Source organism: Halyomorpha halys, unplaced genomic scaffold (genome assembly GCF_000696795.3).
Source record: "Halyomorpha halys isolate HHAL.00 unplaced genomic scaffold, Hhal_1.1 Scaffold698.1, whole genome shotgun sequence".
NCBI classification, from domain to species: Eukaryota; Metazoa; Arthropoda; class Insecta; order Hemiptera; family Pentatomidae; genus Halyomorpha; species Halyomorpha halys.
In genome coordinates this window covers 198,706-219,841 of record NW_027105869.1, presented here as the reverse complement: position 1 = coordinate 219,841, position 21,136 = coordinate 198,706, and the positions used below count along the sequence as shown (strand labels likewise).

Here is a 21,136-nt window from a genome sequence, read left to right as displayed (position 1 = left end):
AAATTATCAATAAAATTCATTTATTAACATATAAGAATTTAACATAAATGTTTGAAGTTAATGAGGTGTATATAGTAGACCATAGATTAATATAAGAAGATGATCAGGGTTTGGTCAGCAATAAACAAAACTTATTTATTTGTGCCGATGTTTTGACCTCAATTTCAGGCATTCATCAGGACTGAAAAAAACAAAACGAGATAACAAGCTTAACTTAGAGACAAAAATATAAAGAAAATAATAATAAATAAGCTTGGAAAACGTAACAATAAATTAGGTAGATGGTAGTAAATTGAAGATAGTATATAATATAGTAGAGGTAAGAATTAAACAAAACAATTGTTAAATATAATAAAAATTTTTGTTTTTAAAAAAAATCAGTGTTGAAGTAAATATAATGAAAGGCGCAGAAGAAAATTTAAATGATGAAAATAGAATAAACATAATAGAAAAAGTAATTAATGTCTAAAAATAATAATCATTTTTAATTCTTTATAGATATTAATTACTTTTTTTATTATGTTTATCATTTATTTTGTATAATTCTTACCTCTACGATATTATATTTTATCTTCTATTAGTATCAATTTACTACTATCTACTTAATTTATTGATATGTATTTTTGCAAGCTTGCTTATTGTTATTTTCTTTATATTTTTGTCTCTAAACTAAGGTTGTTATCTAATTTTGCTTTTTTCAGCCCTGATGAAGGCCTTGAAATTCAGGTTGAAATGTTGGTACAATTTTTTTTTTAAATTTATATATTGCTATTTTCAACTGTACATTTAGTAAATTTGATCTCAGTTAAATTTGAGTGTTACAGGCGTGTAGAGAAATTACCCACCCATTGGTAGCAATCTAATGACGTTTTACATTAGCAGGTCTCGTGGCCATCTTTTCAGGCGCCTCAGAGGATTGTCAGGAATGGAAGAGGAAGCAAGGTTAGAAACTAGTGGATCAGTATAAATAAATAAGTTTAATTTATATTTTCAAACCGCACAACAGATCATCTTCTCCTCATGTTTCAAGTTATTAAGCCTATTCAGAATTATTTATCACTATTCCCAAATTCATTAATAAGACATAAAGTCAGGCACTACGCAATACTACTTACCACTTTTACAAACTTGTGATCAGCAAGCTGATACCGTATCCTAACTTCATTTATATTAATACCAATACTGGCATTTAAAATAAAACTTTGTTTACATTTTCACATTAAACTTTGAAAAATCATATGTTCCGTTGTTGGATTTTTTTTTAATGGATGGACATTGATGTAAAGTCTAGTGTATTTTTGGTTTTTCTGTGAGCTATGTTAAGTTGAAAAACTGTGTATTGAGAAGTGATCTTTCTCTCTCTCTGCCGCAACCAGCTGAGTGCAACTACGTACGCGTCATTGTTCACTTTTGGACATAAACAACAATTGTATGTATTTTAATTGCAGGTTAGATTATAAGTTAGTAATAAGTACATAGATATATACTAAGGGATAAGATAGATATAATTAGAATAAGATTGGATAGGGCCTTTGTTAGTAAGATTGTTCTTTTTAATTTACAATTAGTTTAAGTAAAACTGTATTTCAATAATCATTATAAACATATGTTTCTTGTTGTGGATATGTGAGTTAAAACCATATTAATTAACCTAGTAATTTGAATTTATTACAAATTTTAATTTACAATTTGTTCTTTAAATAAAAGAAAATTTACCTACAACATAAGTTCAGATTAAAATTCCAAAGAGCACTCAAAATAGCGATAAATAGGTTTCTGAATATGCTGCCACATAAATATGCATCTAAAACTCGCAGCATGAAAAGCGGGTATGAGAAACCCATAGTAATATTTATTTGTCTTCCATTTTGATTTTTGGAATTTTTTTTTTTTTTTTGGTCTAGTTTTTATAATCCACTTCCATATTAATTAATAAGTCCAGCAATAAATTCATTATATTGAACATATTGCAGCCCTGAAAGTGAAATGACACAACTTCACATTCTCCCTAGTAACTGTAATATTAATTAATATTGTTCTAACTCCCATCCCCACAATAAAACATATGTTAACCTAATATAGCTTTAACCTAATTTCTTAATATCTAATTAATAACTAAAAAACGACGATATTAAACAAGTTTGGCCCTGTACTTCATTAATCTAACTAAATCTAAGCTATTCTAATATATACTTACTACTAACTTATAGACTAACCTAAAATTAAATTTAAAAGTAACACAATAGTTTATAATTGACACATGCTCCCTATTCCCAATGAGCTTCAGGCAAACACATGCCATCACAACGACACCGCCATCAGCGGACCCGGCAATCTATGTTAGAATGCCATACTGGCAAAACAAGATGCTTTAATCGCCGGCATATGTACATATATTTTCTTTCTATTGTATATATTTGTAATTTGTTTGTTTTATTTATTTTTAGGAGGTAGGAAAAAAAGAAATAAAGAATTGATGCAATTGAATGAGGAGTAATTAAGTTCACACCGTTGGCCGTGAGGCACCGCCATCTCTGTCTCACTCATACATAAGTCACAGCTGAGAAATATGTCATTATTCAGTCAGAATGGAAAATGAAGTATACGGATTATAGCAACGGATCTTCTCACCCATGGCAAAATTAAATCTAAATATTTCGATTCTCAAACATCTAGTGAATGCATTTTTGGGCCTGGGGTTTAAAGAAGCAGCAATATCAAACTATAGAAAGTGAACAAATAATTGTTACTGAATTCAACTGACTCCACGTGTTGGTTAAAATTAAAACTTGCTCTATAAAAAAATAAAACCTATTATTAAGTTATTAAATTTAAACATAACTATAATATAATATATATTTCCAAAAAAAAAAATTAATGCGCAGTACTCTTGTTCTATATGAACGATGCACCTGATAGGAGTGTAAATAACGCTAAAATAGATAATTAACTAAAATGTTTAGCATATTGTGGATAAATAGAGTCAACTTGAGTAAAATCAAAAGTTTTATTTTAGATTTAAGATAGTGTATGATAGTGTTTCTGTCTAACTCCAGTAACTCGATCACTAATCTGGTATAGAATATAAAGGGCCATGCATGTTTATGAAATATCTTTGGATATTTGGAATAGTGAGGAAAGGTTTTTTGGTACTATTATGTGATCTATTATAAGGAGGATTTAGTTAGAGGTTAGTACTTAAATACAAATCTTACTTATTAATTTTACATAAAATATTTATACATCTAATTCCAAATCAATGAAACCTTACCATTTTTTTCATGGATTTGAACAAGTGACTTGAAAGACTGCTGTGCTCTGGCGAGACTGTACTGTCCCTGTGAGCAATAAATATAATCATATTATATAATAATAAAACCTCAAAATCACACAATGATAAGAAGACTTCAAACATTGAAGTAAACATAAAAATACTGTGTTTAGCCAACAGGACTGGTCACAAATTAGTAGAATGCCAATACCAACAAAGTTAATTTGGTTAATAATAAAACACATATAGAACGAAAATGATTTGGTGAAAGTTATTTTGTTGAAGGCAGAATCATTTTAAATCCACCACCAAATGATATTTTATCACCATCAAACTATTTTTAGTTTTACTTCATACATAGCACAGTTAGTACCAAGAGTTTTTGGAATTTGCTTTATAATGAACCAATTATAAATTTGAGGTTGAAAAATCTTATTTATTCAGCATTATTTGATTACTGGTCTCCTAAAATATATATTTTGGTACAAAGAAAGGAAAATGTTGGGTCATTAATGTCACAAGACTTTTGGGAGAGCTTTATATTATCAATTACCATGTCTACATGTGTACATATGTATGTGTATGTAATATATAAATATACACACATATGTACATATAATATATATATTTATATAGACACATATATTATATATACATATTTGTATATAAGTATGTATTACACATACAACCATAAAAAAGTGTTACCTACTTTTCTTGGACACATGGATGTATATATTTTTTTGCAGATATTTTTGTGCCCATAGAAATAATAAAAATATCAAGTTATATTGTATTGTTACCCTACTACCAATACTGTAGAAATTGACAAAATAGAGACTCTAAAACGTATGTTTAAATACTGTTTTTACTGTATGGTATGTTGCAGAATACAGACAGAAAACTATGGAACATCGGGAAAGATATTCCTAGTATATCACCTAGTATTATGACCCTGCAAGTTACACCCATTTTTGTACAATATAGTTGAATAATCAAAAATGATTTTGTTCTTATGTTCTTTTTTTTTTTTGTCGATATAAGTATTTTAGTTTAAATATTGTTCAATTACGATAAATAAAAAATATAATTTTAATGAAAATATAACAGCAATATAAATATAATAGTAAAGTAATATAACAGATTATATTACAAATGTAGATAATACTATATTATAGGTATAGCATAGTATATTGAATAGTAACTCCTGTATTATACAAATTAAATAATCAAAATTGATCTTGTTTTTTGTAAATAAACGTACGTATTATAGTTTAATTATTAGCCCCCCCCCCAGTTTAGATAACTTAGTAGCATAAATAAAACAAACAAACCAGAAGGCAGAGGAAAAAGGAAAAATTCTCAGAATCAAAAATAATTCAAAGGTTGAATCCGCTTTGATCCCTTTATATTATTATCAAAAATAACCATCAAGATATTTTATTTTTAGTATGCTGAGAAAAAAGTTTCATCGCCAAAGTCAGCACTAATGGTTAAGTATACAAAACCCATTTTTAATTCAAACAGTCATCTATATAAATTTTAAATAGCACTAAATTCAGTGAAAAATGAATTGCAATACATAAAAATGACTTCAAATATAAGGTTACTACCCTCTTACAAATTCATCATTAAATTCTACGAAAAAGAATTAGTCATACTCTTGTCAAGAAAGATGAGGAGTATCAGGTTTTAAGGCAATCAGAATCCTTCCTGGACGACCCGCCCCACAAAAAATCCTGATTTAGCGACAGTCCTACATCACTTTTGAAACACTTACTTAAAACTAGGAGAGAAGACTTCAGATAGTAAAATGAAGCAATGTTTAAAAAGTTGAAAAACAGTGCGAACCCGCTGCTTCTGCCCTCAATGCTAGCCTTAATTATCTTACATTTAAAACAGAAACTTATAGTGAGTATGTTGGTTGATCTACGACATGTCACGATCTTACAAAAGGAGATCATAACAAATAAAATATTAGAGGCAAATCATAGAAGGCAATCCTTCTCAACGAACCCGCCACACTAAAACCCTGATTTTGTGAGGGTCCTTTTGAAAGATTTACTTAAAATGGGAAGAGAATAAAGATGGTTAAATGAACATATTTAAAAAGTGGCTAAAATTGAAAAAAAAAAAAAACAAGCAAACAAGGAAATAAAAAATAGACTTTGCATCTATATACTTGATAACTAAGCCTCTAAATTTATACTAAATTAAAGGGGGGGAGGCATTTCCTCCAACTGTCATTTCACAAATAATTCAATCCTCTGAAGCTATTACACAGGATTTTGTTGGATTGGATCAATAACTATTAATGTTTTAACCAACTTTGTTGTCCTAACCACTAGTGCTCGCTTCAATGTTATGAGAAAACCCAGAATTTTCTTTCTTGAAATAAAATAAAAATGTTAAAGAAGTTTAAATCTTTTCCAGTTAAATATTTTTTAATTCAACTCTCTACTTATATAAATAATAATTAATTGTTTTTTAATATTTAGAATAAATACTAAGTACTAAAATCATTTAAATATCAACTTATAATCTAACCATAAATTCGGTTGACAGACAAAAAACAAAATATTGTAAACACGGCAATTCCACAAGTAGGGTTACTTCAGCATAGGTTGGTCCATTTTCATCTTTTTTAATTATAATTTTCTTTTTTTAATTTTTAAGAATTCTTATGTTTCCTTTAAATAAAAGAAATGTCAATGAATCAATTATATAAATAATAAATAATATTGATATAGTATAATTTAAATTTAAATTTTTGGGACAAATTTTCAATGTTACATACTTCTTTTAATTCCAAAAGATGAAAAACATTAAAAAAGACTGCAGTAAAAGAAAGAAAAAAATATAAATGCTCTTATATCTGAAAACTGAAGAGGAAAGGACAATTGGAAAGGGGCCAAGATGAACTACTTTGAACAAATAGGGAGATATAAAAGAACCAACAAAGATGGAAGGAGTAAAGAGAAAAGAAGAAAATATTTCCTCTTTGCCTTTTAGAAGGTATTTAATTCTGAATATGGTATCTTACTGTACCATCAAATAAAATTAAAACTTTAAATGTACATAGAAATTTATTATATGAGGCACTCACTCATAAAACATGATATCATCATGGCTCAACCGGATTCTTTAGGACTGATTCTACTAATTTTTGAAGGAATTTTTATGAAATTTGTATTTCTATAAGATTGGTGTTGGTATCAAGTTATGACAAGTGTTTCCTGGTTGAAGGTGAAACATAATTAACTAACTATATATATAAATGACCGTATTATTCTGAATACGAAGGAGATGATCGGGGGTGCAGTCAAAAATGAACAAAAAATAGTTAACAACTATTTATTTTCCAATGTTTCGCTCCCTGCTTTGCAGGGCTTCAATCAGGGTTAAACAACTAAAAATATGTTGGCAATGTAAGATAATAAGAAACAAAAAAGTATACTGAGATGTGGTTAAAAATTATGTAAATATAAATGAAATAATTATATTTAAAAAATGAACAAAAAGAAATATAAATAAGATGTACAATAATAAGAATATACAAAATAAAGAAATAACAGAGACTATTAGAATAATAAAATTGTTAACACATTTTTAGTTGGAAGTGGAGCGAAATGTTGGCAAATAAATAGTTTACTATTTTTTGTTCTTATTTGACCACACCCCGACCATCTCCTTCATATATAATTAACTAAAATTTTAAAGGTTTTTATTTTTTCTGTTATCATCTTTTACGACTGAGTGCTTCATCTTTATAACTTAATAACTGCTGAGATATATTCCTCATATAAGGATGAGGTATATAAAAGTTCTGAGAGTAAGTGGCGATATATAATTCATCAGTAAGTTTGAACAAATAAGGAGATATATAAGAAACATCAAAGATGGAAGTAGGGGTGAAAAGGAAAGAAGAAAATATTTCTTTGTCTTTCTGGATTTATTTAATTCAGAATATGGTATTTTAATGTACCTTAAAATAAAATAAACACTAATTTTCGAAGAAATTTTTATGAAATTTGTATTTCTAAAAGATTGGTGTTGGTGTTAAGCTACGGCAAGTCTTTCCTGCTTAAAGGTAAAACATGAATTTTCTTATGTTACCATCTTTTACGACTAAATCCTTCATATTTGTAATTTTATAACTGCTGACATACATTCCTCATATGAGGATGAGGTATGTATGATTAAATTTGAAACGCTGTCAATGTGCATTTTACTAAAATAAATTATAACCAAATATAAATTAAAAGTTGATGGTATCCTCTCTAAGTACAAGTTATTCTTATATTAACTTTTTTATTTTAAGTGTTTATTTATCTGTAAGTTGTTTATGAGGTATTCATAACCTGAGTTTTTAAGAAGTCATAAAAAAAAAAAATGTTGGTAATTGGCAGAATTCATTTATACAATAATTTTTAATGAATGTAATTAAGTATAATATCTCTTAGATTATTATGTCTTTAAAAACCTAAGTTAAAGATTGTAATGAAGTTTAACTACATCACTAATTAAAATATCAAAACTAGAATAAAACAATTAAAAATATTCTAAAATGAAAAAGGAAACAGATAAATGTAAAAAAAAAAGAAATTAATGGGAAGGAAGAAATGAAAATGAGTCAAAAACATGTATTAACAAAATACCTGGCCGACAACTTTGGGGGCCCCAAACTGTATCCTAGCTTTTCCTTTGACAAGCGTAGCTGCTATTTGCATAATAACAGCTTCTACGGTATATGCTGAGCTCCAACCCTGCTTTGTCAACAGCTCCATACATATGGCACCACCCACCTGATTCAAAAATTAAAAACAAAATATTAAGCTTAGTAAATATATAACTCAAATCATTTCTTAGCTATAGCAATTCAAAATAAGGTATAAAGGAAGGTTTCCTGCCATAGGGGCATTGCACCCAAGATTATACTGAACGATATGCCATTAGATCATACTGATAGATACTCCCTAAGGGTAAATCACCCTAGTATTATACTGTAGATACTCCCTATGGGTGAATCAACCTAGTATTATACTGTAGATACTCCCCATGGGTGAAACCACATAGTATTATAAAAATGGATATGCCCTCAATAATAATAATGGAATGAAATGAAAAATAACTAATTATTTTGGAACTAGGTCCCTTTATAAAAATTATAAGGTAACTTTAATTTTACTATTTTAATGAAGTTTTTCACCTCTTATACTAAAATTGTATATAAATAATCTTAGATACAGAGATTAAAACACTGTTTCTAGAACAACGGTTACACAAGATCATGCTTCACTGCCAGATTTTTCCACTATTAAGAGTACCAACTTTATGAGACTGGGTGAACCTCAGGAGAGCTCCAGAACCCACAGGGTTGACCCATAGCTACAGCATAACAGAAATTAATTATCTGTCACAGCCGGATTAGAACGAGGGTCTTTGGAGTTGGTAGCATAGTGCCTAACCACTATGCCCTTATGGCATGAAATATTGCAACCTTAATTCCAAAACCTACTACCTACACAGAAAAACATTTAGGTTTTTTAGGGTCAAATAAAACCCAATTTTTGCTATACAAAACATGAACTTTAATCAGTAAAATATCTTCCATTCTGTTTGATGACATTTTGCCATATTTCTGGTAACTTCACGATCCCGTGCTCTTAGAACTTCTGGTCCTTATCAACAAAAAACTCGACCAAGTGCGATTTGAGGTCATCATCATTACTGAAATTTTTTCAATTAAAAAATTGAGGTTACCTTCAAAATCAATGATAATCCTGTAGTATAAGGTCGGAGCTATGTGAGAAATGGAACATCCTCATATTGTCATGGTAGAACATAATTTCTTTGTGATCTTACAATGCTGGCCTTTTCTCTTTGATTTCAAGCTCTAATTTCATAAGTTGTTAGCAATAAACATCTGAGCTCAGTTCATTAGAAGTAGCTCAAAATACAATACTTTGTAATCCTAACCAATTGACAGCATGACCTTTTTCTTATGCAATTCAGCTTTTGACAGGATCATTTCAGAAAAAGATTTATTGCAATACATTTGAAATGTGTATCACAAATATTGATTTACGGTGTTAGGTCAATTCCTCTGAATCCATGGGGAATACGAATATCAAGCTTCTTAACAAGTCAAAGACGTCTCATCTTTCATTTAAACAACCGACACCATAAACTTTACATATTTCTTTGTGAGCCTCAGTCACTTTCTAGTCTATATAAAAATAAAAAATTAAAATGTTTCAAAAATATTATTTTAAAACTCTATATTACAACTGACAGCTGTAAACAAAATTATACACAATTTTTTTCTATAAGAACCTAAAGATAACAATTAATAAAAATCCAAAGAAAAAACTCTGATAAAAGAATAACAAACCAAACATAAAGCTATTTACTGGTGCAAACAGAAATGACATTCTTGCCAACCCTGTAGTTAGCAGCTTTTGGAATTAGCATACGATATGTTCATTAGATAAAGTTTTACTATTATGATTCAACCATTTATCCGAAATAATTAACCATATCTCATTATTAGTAGTCGTTAATATATATTTGAAAGGTTTAATTTCTACTTAAGCCTTTCAGTTAAGTGAAATTGTTTGATGCACAATCGTCCCAAATTTTCCATATCAGATATAGTCTATACACTTTAATAGTAGTAATAATTAAACAAAGTTACAATTACAAATTATTATGTATGTCTATTAAACCTGTTCTGAATGGTCAAGTAGAAAATGTTAAATATTTTTTCTAAGAACAGATGACCTAAAAGACTATAACGAATGAATATGTTGAATAAAAGACAATTTATCTGTAGAGTGAACAATGGTGCTAGCCTCAGGACTAAAATGGTAAAACTAAATATACTTACAAGAACATAACCACCGGAAATTATAGGATGTACTACGCGAACAAACGGTGGCTCAAATGGGTACGTTTCTTTAAAGAGCATGTTGAGGAGAATGGAATCCTTTCCTTCTTTCTCTTTCAGTTCGATAAGATCACTATGAAGGGGAGAGTCTGGATCCACGCTCATCAGCCTTACGTTCCATTCATAGAGTGATTCACTAACAAGATCGATACTATACATCCCTGTAAAAAGATTAATTATAAAAAAATCAGAAATACTAACACAGATATAGTTTTAAAATAAAGAACAAAGATCATTGGTGATTTGATTCGAGCTAGAAAGGGTTAACATTTATCTTGTACATGGTGCCTACCAATTTTGGTAAATGGAATTCTACACTTTTTAAAGACACTAAGGAGTTGAGCGGAGAATCTGGATATTGGCAGGATTCTGATATAACAAAAGGTCTCTTAATTAGGACCACTGCTGTTTATACCTTTAAGGATAACTGTCAGTAATGTAATGAGTGGATTTGTATAAAGATTGTGCCATAAGATTACCCCTTTAATAAAACAGAAAAATTCATTTATACAAACCATATTTATAATAAAAGAGAAAATAAATCTTTCTAACTGAATCCAAAAAAATAAATGCATGTACTAAAAATGTTACTTTTTAAACTTTTATAGAAACGATTCAATTTTAATTTTTATAAACATAATATACAGCCAAAATTCTGTGTAAATTACATATTTAGACTTGACTTGTATAGTGACACATCTGACAAAAAATGAAAAAAGTTTTGGTTTTATTTATAAGTAGGCATACTCCAAAGATATTGCCGTAGACAAAGGTTTCTTTCTCTGCTATGGTCCCTATAGACTGACCCAATGCTACTAGGGTTGTCAAAAAGTAACCATGGTATGAAGTAAGTCTACGGTATAATCTATAGAATACTTTAAATACAAAATAAAATTAATAATTTTTTGTTAGATTTGCCACTATTCAAGGAAAGCTGCGATATAATGAATATTTTAATTCGGTTTATAACAAAATTTAGCAAAAAAAATTAATATTGTACAAGTCACAAAATATTTTCATTGAGTTTGCCAGCTCATTCGAACTTCTAAGCTATGTTACATAAAATCAAATTCTAATTATAAATACATAATGAAATTTGAATTAAAAATTAATGCATCAGTAATAAAAGTTATAATCAATAAAATCTCAATTGCTGGTCGGGACAGCGATAACTTCTTATAATATCTCACTGAAAGGACGGTTTCAGTTCAGCTGAACTCGCAAAACAAGAAGTCTCTTTTATTTTCTAAGTGCCAAAATTAGTTATCCCAAAGCAGTTTATGAAAATTGGAGCAAGATATTAACACTTTGCACTCGAGGGCTTCAGAGTGGAGCAATTTAAAATTTGTCTTCAAACTCGATGGCTCCACTGTGGAGACAATGCAAATAATTTTCAGTCCAAAACATGAGGACAAAGATAAATCGTAATAAGTATTGTATGTATAAGATATTTCGCTTTTAGTGACAAATGACAGTCACGGCTCGCGGATTATTACGCTGGTAATATGAATGAAAAAAAAATTTGAGTGCAAGGGGTAAAAGTTTAGAACTAATCACAACTTCCCAGAATTTAGCAAAATTCACTACGAATTATAGACTTAATTCCAAATTTTTCCCAATCATACGGAATCCCCCAATTTCCTGACTGGTAGGTAGAAATCAAAGGAAACAAACATTTTAATGACCTTTTCATGTATGCTCACAGCCCCAAAGAAGGGAAGGAAAAATATCCACAAGGCATTCTGTATTATATCGCTAATTTTAAACACTTTAGTTTCAAGAAAATTGCTTTTTGAATGGGTGTAACACACCATGAAAGAAATTATGTTTTTGATAACCTTGGATATTATGCATTGGAAATCTCAAAAAAAAGGATATTTAAAAAAAAAAAGGAATAGGTTTTAAACAAAACGAATCACCATTGTTTTAAAAATTAACCTATTTTAGTTGATTAAGATTATTGTAGATATATATTTTTAAAAATGATTGATGTTGTTTTGACAAAGGAACGGGGTTAAATATAAAGAACTTATCGTGATAGTGATCCTCTTCATCCATTTGCCTGCGAGGGCTCCATTAAGGTGCCAGCCAGCAACAGGCAGAGTATCTAGAGCCTTAGTCAAAATTGTAAAGACAAAATGGAAAAATAAAAATTAACTTTTAAATTCAGTTTAAACCCCTTTTAATGGACTGAACCTCATCATTATAATAAAGTGAATATAAAAAAAAAGGAATCAACTGGTGAAGAAATGCTATTTTCAGCAAACTATCGGCTTCCATTAATAATACAATGTAATTTGTTAATTACGCCTAAATACATTTTCATGCTCCCCACTGTATCATTTTTAATTATTTTATTTGTTCATTTATTAATTCTGTTTCTGACAATTCAATATCTGTTATCTTTGTTCCTATTTCTTCCGCATATTTCACTAGGTTAATTTCATTATTGCAATAATTATTACTACTAGTAATTATAGCAATGTACTTTATGTACTACAACCCATGAAGGTCCTGGCTTCTTCCAGAAGTGATGGCGACACGAATCGTCTCCTGTGCCACTGCAATCCAGTGTCAGATGTTCAGATATTCTCTTGCATCATTGGCCAATCTACCTACAGTAGCCTTGCCCTCTACAATCTATTAAGACTAAAAAGGACTTGAGCAAGAATCCTCATAGAAGGCATATTGTCAGCCATTCTGATGAATTTTATGAAATCCTGCCCATATCCTTCTTTCGCTTGATGAAACAGAAGATTTTCTGTCCATGATGCAACTCACAATCGCATCTCTACCTCTATTAATTTTTTTTTAATACTCCCATAAAGTTGCAATTAGAGCAGCAATACTCCTTAAAGAGCGAAGTAACCCACAGTAAAACTTAAAGAACAATTGAAAAACCACTGTTTCTGGAAAATATATAGCTAACGACTGAACAAAAAATAGTACAATTCAATTACCATAATAATCTCTATTTAATTCGCTAACTAATAGACTGACACACAAAAATAATAAAAGCTTAATTAAATACCCATTTTCTCAGTATTAAAGCTTCATTGTTTTAATTTTTTTTCCTTTTCAAAATCTAAAATCAAAGAACAGAACAAGCAACCTAATCAACTTAGCCGATCTGAATGTTTAGTAAATAATTTATTTTAAAAATGATGCTATTACCTTTTTTAAAAGAATCTGATCTGTAAATGTCTCTTAACTCTTTCATGAGCCGATCTGTGGCCTGCACAGATCCAGACACTGAACCTTTCAAATGATCTTGCCTCTGAGATTGCCGCAACCTTTCAAGTACTGCAAGATGTTCGACGCCCATGTCATCGCCCTGAATATTAAAACAAATGTATCAGATAACTGCGAACTAATTTGATAAAGAAATGGTGGTGATGATTATTAGAATATAATAATATTAATTGAAATCTTGGCAATATAAAATTTCTTTTTTAATTTAATGGTTCAATTTAAATACCAACAAAAAGAGTAAGAAAAAAAAATCACCTTGTTCTTACTGGTAGGTTCAGGATCTTCCATTTCTAAATGGAGATCCTCTTCATCATCATTTTCATCATCGTCATCCTCATCATCATCGTGATGAGGCGGAGTTGGTGGAGCATCCATCGGTACACCACATGACCAAATACCTAATTTAAATAAAATTCAGGATTACTTTTTACATTTGTCAATATTCATACTATAATCTAATGATTATTAATAATATCATCAATATTTATTTGTATACTGAGGTCAAACAAATACAAAATTTATGTCAATTTTAAACAGTGGAACAAATATATAAGAAGATGGTCAGGGTTGCAGTCAAAACAGGAACAAAAATAGTTGTAATTTACAACTATTTTTGTTCCTGTTTTGACTGCAACCCTGACCATCTTCTTATATATCAATTTTTACGGTCAACTATATATACTTATATACAGTGGAACAAATAGTTTAGAATTAATACTAAATATTATTTAAGTATCCAAAAAACCATTCGATTATGTACTATGTTGAAAATAAGGGCCTTTCTCAAATATTTCATCACGGTTTGTGATATTATTTCAAAGTTAGCAATTTTCTAATCAACTAGGGATCAGAAAGAAATTTCGGAAAAGCTTCACAAATTTGTACATTTTTGATTTTTTTGGGATAGTGATGTGTACTACTATAGGTAGGTTGAGAAAATCAAATGTTCCAGTAAAATAAAAAAAATTTAAAAGCTAAAAAAATTAATCTTTTTACAGTTTTTTCCCCCAAAACAATTAACAACCTTAAATTTTTATAGCGATCTCAACATATACTAAACAAAACAAGAGTAAATTCTTAATTTATTTTTATTTGGTGCGTCATTTAAGGGCAACTGCTTTTAGTCAAATTTGCACATTTTAAGCTAAACAAATTAGTTCAGCTTGGCCGAAATTTGACATTGATAAACCTTCAGGGACTGCAGTTCTTAAGTTGAAGTTAACAATAAAAATGTACAATTTTTTTTTCCTTTAAGAAAAAATAATAATTTAACGGCAAAAACATTTTAAGATTAGATAAAAGAAAAGTTACATACCAAGGGCAAGCCTTTCCAGCTCTTCTGGTTCAGGAACACTATGAAGACGACACAATTCTTTCAACAAAATTCCAACTTGATTAATAACCTGAAAACAAATATTAATTTCATGATAAAGTAAAATGGTAAATATAGATACGAAGATACTTAAATATATGCATTAATCATGCCTAAGCCTAGATTTCATATTTCAGCACCTATTATAAGTAACCAAATTCATAAAAGATTTGCTTAAAAAATTATTACATTATTATTGGCATTTCATATACTAATGTGAAACCCTCAACATTAATTAAAATATAGAATTAAAAAAAATTTTTTTTTTTCATATTTTCTTACTTTCTTTGTATATTTATTCCTATGTTTAATCACTTCTCAAAATGTTTGTATCTAGTTTTCGTTTAGCCCAGACGAATGCAAATTGGGGCTAAACATTGTTTAACTTAAATAGTTTTCTATACTATTTTGTACTTTTATTGAACGCCACCCAAACTATCTTCCTAAAATCTACTTCATATGGTCAACTATCTTCTTCCATTATGCATACAAAAAATTCTATGACAAACAGTAAAAACACTAAATTCATACTGGTCAATAATTGTTTTAAGAAATGAAAATATAGACTTGAATTAAGTCAAAAAATATTAGGAAAAAAGGCCATGCTGACCTTAACCTCTGGCAATGAGGATGTTACAACAAAACAATTTTAAACGGTGGAACAGGTTCAATTTCAGGTCTGGAAAAATTTTGTGGGGCCCACAGAATGAATTTTCATCTTTTGACTATGGTTAGAAAATGTTGGTTACCAGAATAATATTTAATTCTTAATGCTCAAATTGGCTAAAATAAATTCCTCCACCCAAAAAACCAACAATTAAATAATAGAAGGATTTAGTTGGAGAAAACACACATTATAAGTAAAATAGTACGATTAAAGAAATTGTTTTCTTCACTGACCGTATCCCCTATAACCAATTTCTTCTTGTATTAAATCAACAATTAACAATCTCCATGCCAACAATTAAATATAGATGGTATAGTACTATTTTAGTTACTATAGTAATATTCATAGTATATACAACTGTTACATTCCTCCTATATAGTAGTCAACAACATAGAAGCTATACTTATCCATGAAGGGTCAAGGATTTAGTACTTTGTAAGGAATTACTGTTACTAGAACAACGGTTGTGCAAGGTGATTTAGTCAGAATCACCCTCGACCACCAGAATTTTACCCACATATGGGAACCCAACTTAGCAGGCTCAGTGGACCCCAGGAGGGCTCCAGAACCCACAGGAGTTTACTCACGGCTACAGTGTAATAGAAAACACTTTACTGCCCAGCCAGATTCGAACTCGGGTCCTTAGGGTTAGTAGCATCGTGCCTTACCCCGGTGCTACCAACGCCTAAATACCCAAAAAATTAAATACAATAATAAACTGCACCTTGTGATCATTTTTAAAATCCACACCTGAAGATGGACGGTCCAAAATGTTGAAGAGTAGATTTTATTATTGTAAAATTTATAAAAAAAATTTAAGATGGCTACTAAACAACCCCCTTGTGCCTTGGAAAAAGAGCATTACTAAATAAACAAGAATTAGGTTCTGAGGTGGCATTTTCAACACATTCTTATTTAGGAACCCAGAACAATACAGAGTGCTAATAGGTTTGGTGAATACAAAGGGTGAAGGTGAACTTTAATTTAATTCATTGCTACTATCTTTAAAAAGTGGTACATCTCACAAACAAAATATTTTTATTTTATTTTGAATGGGACATATTTCAAAGATAGTACCATAGTCTAAGGTTATTTTCTCTACTGGTTATTTTCCTACAGCTTGTCCTGGTAGGACAGTCACAGAAAACTTCAATCTACAGTATAATCAGGAGTGGGTCAAATACAATAAAAAAAAATAACTTTTTTGTCAGACGTGCCCATATTAAACCAAAGCAATGATATAATAAACAAAATACTTTTGCCAAATACATGGATCTAGTATAGTTTCCATACTATTTGTTTTTTCATCCCATAATTCTCTTTTCTGAAAATTTGTTTCTCTGCAAACTATCTTATTTTGTATATTTCTAGTTGCTATGTAATTATATACATTTTAAGGTTTATGATTTCTTGTTTGAGAATAAAATCTGGGACAAGCTCTTGTTGAAACACAGAATGTATCAAGAAAATTAGATTTTCATCTGAGTAAGCCAAAGGAGTGGATGAAAGTTAATAAAATTTAAACAAAACCATGTCTTGAGCAATCTCCAACTTTCCTCTAAATTTGGGCAAAATTGGATGAGTCGTTTGACATATGAGGAAAGGGGGAGGGGGAAGTTACCATACAACCATACAAGTAATCAACCTATTCTAACCAGAGTGGTCGAATTTCGTTTGGTGGAACAGAACACAAAATAAAATTCAAACCGGGATCTCTGCAGACTTGAGGTTACTAAGGTGAAGCCTCAACTCAACAACGGCCTCTTGAGTTCCAATTCTGTAATTACAGGACGAGTTGTCATAATAATTGACAAAAAGCCTAGTTTTATCAAAATCGTTACAATAATTACGGGTATCTTTTCACAGAGTATTAATATTATTAACAATATATTCTTGATATAAATATGAGTTCAAAGCAGCACTGAATATAAGCCTATAAAAAAAAAAGAAGAAGGGGGGTAGAATTTTAAACCAAATAAAGATAAAAACATTATTTCTTGAATACTTCTTTTATTTCTAGTTTGAGTTATATTTGTAATTAATTTTACTATAAAGTCCATTATTTCATGCAAAAACTGTAAACTAACATTTATAGTGAGTCCATTGCAAACCAGGGTAAATAATAAAATATAAGTCACTTATTTTTTCCTCTCAACGTAAATGTAAACATATACTAATTAAAAGTGCTAAATGTCAACAAAACATGCTAAAGTCTACAAAACTTCTTTAGAAAAAAGTAAAACACAATAAATATAAAAACTTTTAAACAAAACCAACCACATTATTGCTTTAGGGAAGAAATAAAAACTAAATCTAAATATCATTTAAACCAGAATTTCGTTCATATATATTTATTTTATAAGGGATAAAATTATTCAATAAGATTAGCAATTTGTTTTTTCCTTGACATAAGTAATCAAGGTCAGTTTTATAATATTTTTGTTGTTTAAGAAAGAAAAGAAGTCTAATGTATTCAAATAACTTATATGACTAAGTTCCCTTCACTTTAATTCACATAAAGTAAGCAAACACATAGAGAAATACATTAAAATTACTATCTTCACTTTTTCAAAACTTCGAATACGTAAAATTTGGGGACAATGAAAATCAAAAATCTGTAAATGGAAAACCAATACAATATAGCACAATTAATTACAAAACATATCTAATACTATAAAAATATTATACTTTTATATTAATGTATTCAGTGTTATATACAAAATATAATGATCGAATTGTATAAGTATAATAAGTAACTTGTCATGAAAGAAACCATTTTAAATAATTCTAACCACACTTAGTAAAATCCATTAAGCAAATTAACCTTGGGCAGAAAATAAAACATACATAGAGAAATTTATAATGCTCTTGTTATGTTTAAGTGATATTGATTAACAATATTTTTCTTTCCTATTACATTTTATTTAACTTACGTGTTGGATTTTAATTAATAAGTCAATTCTGCCTCATTAATGTTAAAAATAATAAATATTTGTTTGTCATGGCCCATAAAAACAATAATCTGTGGGAACCTTATTATGAAATACAGATCTCATTTGAAACATAAACAAGTTGAGAGCTTCATCATCAAAAAGAAATTTGACAAGCTTATCCTGAATTAAGATAAGATCAATATAAATAAGATGAAATATAAACATTATAAGTTCATATTTAAATTTTTTTTTTTTAATGCCAAGAAAACAACATAAACTATTCAATTTAATGAACATAAGATATTTTAGTATGGAATGAATTTAATTCCCATAAAATTTTTAACATTGAAATTTTAATTAATTATGTTAATTACCCTACATTTAAATGTTACACAATGTTTTAAAGCCGAAATATATGCAAAAGTATTAAGGTATTTATCTAACACTAAAATGCATTAAGACAAAAATTTATACACCCATTTAAGAAAACTAAAATCCACTAATAATAGACTTCACAATATGTTAATGATACCGAGTATTAATATTGATCGTAAGGTGAAAAAATAAAAAACAATTTTACTTTAATATTGCAAACTATAACACCACATAATATGGTGAAATAAGTTAAAATTAAATTAAACATCCTATTAGCCAAACATCTTGGATCTCAATCGATATTAAAACTAATGAACTCAAAGTTTAAATGAATAATTAGACATATTTAAAAAAGAAATAATAGTAATACTTTTTAGACTCACATGGTTGTCTCTTCCGGAAGTATTACTTAATATTTGTACAGCATTTGTAACGCTGGTATCTTCGGAATCGGCAAACCATACTGGAGGAGTTGATGGATAAGTTTCCTGCAATCGAATTAAAAAGTTTTAAAAACAAATGCAATACAAATCTTATCAAATGAAGTGACAGTAGAAATTCAAGATAGTTTCAATATTGAAGAAGTTCAAGGTTACTGAAAAATTCCAATGTCAAAGGAATTGAAATAAACATCACTGAAGGGGATTTATGTTGACTAATCAATTACCACTAGATGACAAAGGTCATGACAAAGTATCATTTAAAAAAGATTTAGTCAACTTCATTGTTTAGGGTTCTAAATAACCTTATTTAAAAGAATAAAATTTTAAAGTTCTTGACAATACGTCTGTGTAATATTACTCACGTTGAAAGGTTAAATAGTTGAAAATATTCATAACACAAAAATGATTAATTAAAACGTCTCAAATTTCACTGTAGGATATTTTAATTAAGTCAAGAAAGACTTTTAAGAACTGTCCCATGCAATGAATAGTTATAACAAGAAAGGTTAAGTCAATCCAAAATTAGTTTGAAGTTGACAACTTGAAACAATATACTTTAGATCTATATACTGACTTTGCAATAATAGAATATTTGAAACAGAAACAAAATATTTATAACCTAGAAAGAATAAATCTACACTGATAGACTAATTCTTGTAACGCATTTAACACAATATAAACTAGTGTATTATGAATAAATTGTGGTCTTGATTCATAGTAATGTGAAAGTGAACTATTCATTACATAAATGAGCACATTCTACAGAGAATAAAGTTAAAATGACTGAACCTAATTCAAGAGTATAATATTAATTAACCAATCCATGTTTGTTCTAGGAAAGGTTATACTTCATCAACTAGTCATAGAAAAAAAAAAAGTTACACAATAAAGAATGGTACTGTACCCTTTGTTATGTTTCTGATTAGTTATGGGTACCACTTACGTTTATTACAAAAACGTTTCGAATTTTTTTTTTAACGCATACTTCATGCAAAGACTCAAGTTTAAATGAAAAACTTACTGTTATGTTCGCGTGAATTTCATATTTCTTTCCATTGCTTCCGACAAATTTACAATTTAATTCATCTACACTTGCAGAGACGATCTGGAAACGGTCGTGAGTTTTGGGAAATACTGCTTCTAATGTCTTGATTTCTTGCTTCAGAGTGTTCAGGCAGGCCATTTGCGATTTACTGTTACATATAACTATAATTAAAACCGCCAGGAGAGAGGAAAAACTATTAGTTATCTGTAACAAAACTACTCCAAGTTCCCAGGTAATATGGCGGCTGCTAACAGCAAATAAAACTAGTGTGCGGCAGAACTCGGTAAAACTCGGCCCTCTTCGGCTAACAGAGCAGTAATGATGTTCTGACAACCATCTCTTTTTTAATCACACTTTTTATTTATTTATATTTTTACCTTTTATAGATTTTTGAAATTAACTTCTATTTCATTTCTGTTCTCTTTATATGATTGCAAACCAAAGTATACTTTCTCTTTTTTTGGTTTAAGATTTTTTTTTTTTTTTTACAACTACAATATATTGTATACAAGTAATTTTTCAATTTATAATTTCATAGTTATATTTATTGTTATCGACAATTGTTACAGTGACCCGAAAGGTAGAAACTACTTTTTAAATCTTTACTGATTCAAATGGTGATATGTTTATAATTAGATTTTGATAAGTAATAAAACCATCTGTTGAACACAATCTTCCATATATATTGTAGAACTTGAGATTCTTAAAAATTAAATTAGCAAATACTTTTTTAAAATTTGATTTTTTCTATTTAAAATTAATATCCTAATATTTGCAATTGAATTAATGGAATGATTTATCTTAGATTTTTCTCACAAACCCAAAATCTATT

The 21,136-nt window shown here is 29.0% G+C and overlaps 1 protein-coding gene across 1 annotated transcript in view; it reads right to left on the bottom strand.

Annotated features, from left to right (window-relative positions):
• The window catches only part of LOC106685475 (ubiquitin-conjugating enzyme E2 Q2), a gene marked incomplete in the record, with an annotated part of 23,402 nt that extends 2,491 nt beyond the window's left edge, over positions 1-20,911 (bottom strand). Inside the window, 8 exon segments of the mRNA XM_024359714.2 lie at positions 3,272-3,338; positions 7,927-8,073; positions 10,158-10,378; positions 13,392-13,551; positions 13,725-13,867; positions 14,785-14,872; positions 19,200-19,304; positions 20,281-20,911. Coding sequence (XP_024215482.2) covers positions 3,272-3,338; positions 7,927-8,073; positions 10,158-10,378; positions 13,392-13,551; positions 13,725-13,867; positions 14,785-14,872; positions 19,200-19,304; positions 20,281-20,442 — 1,093 coding nt within the window.
• Between the last annotated feature and the right edge of the window lie 225 nt (positions 20,912-21,136).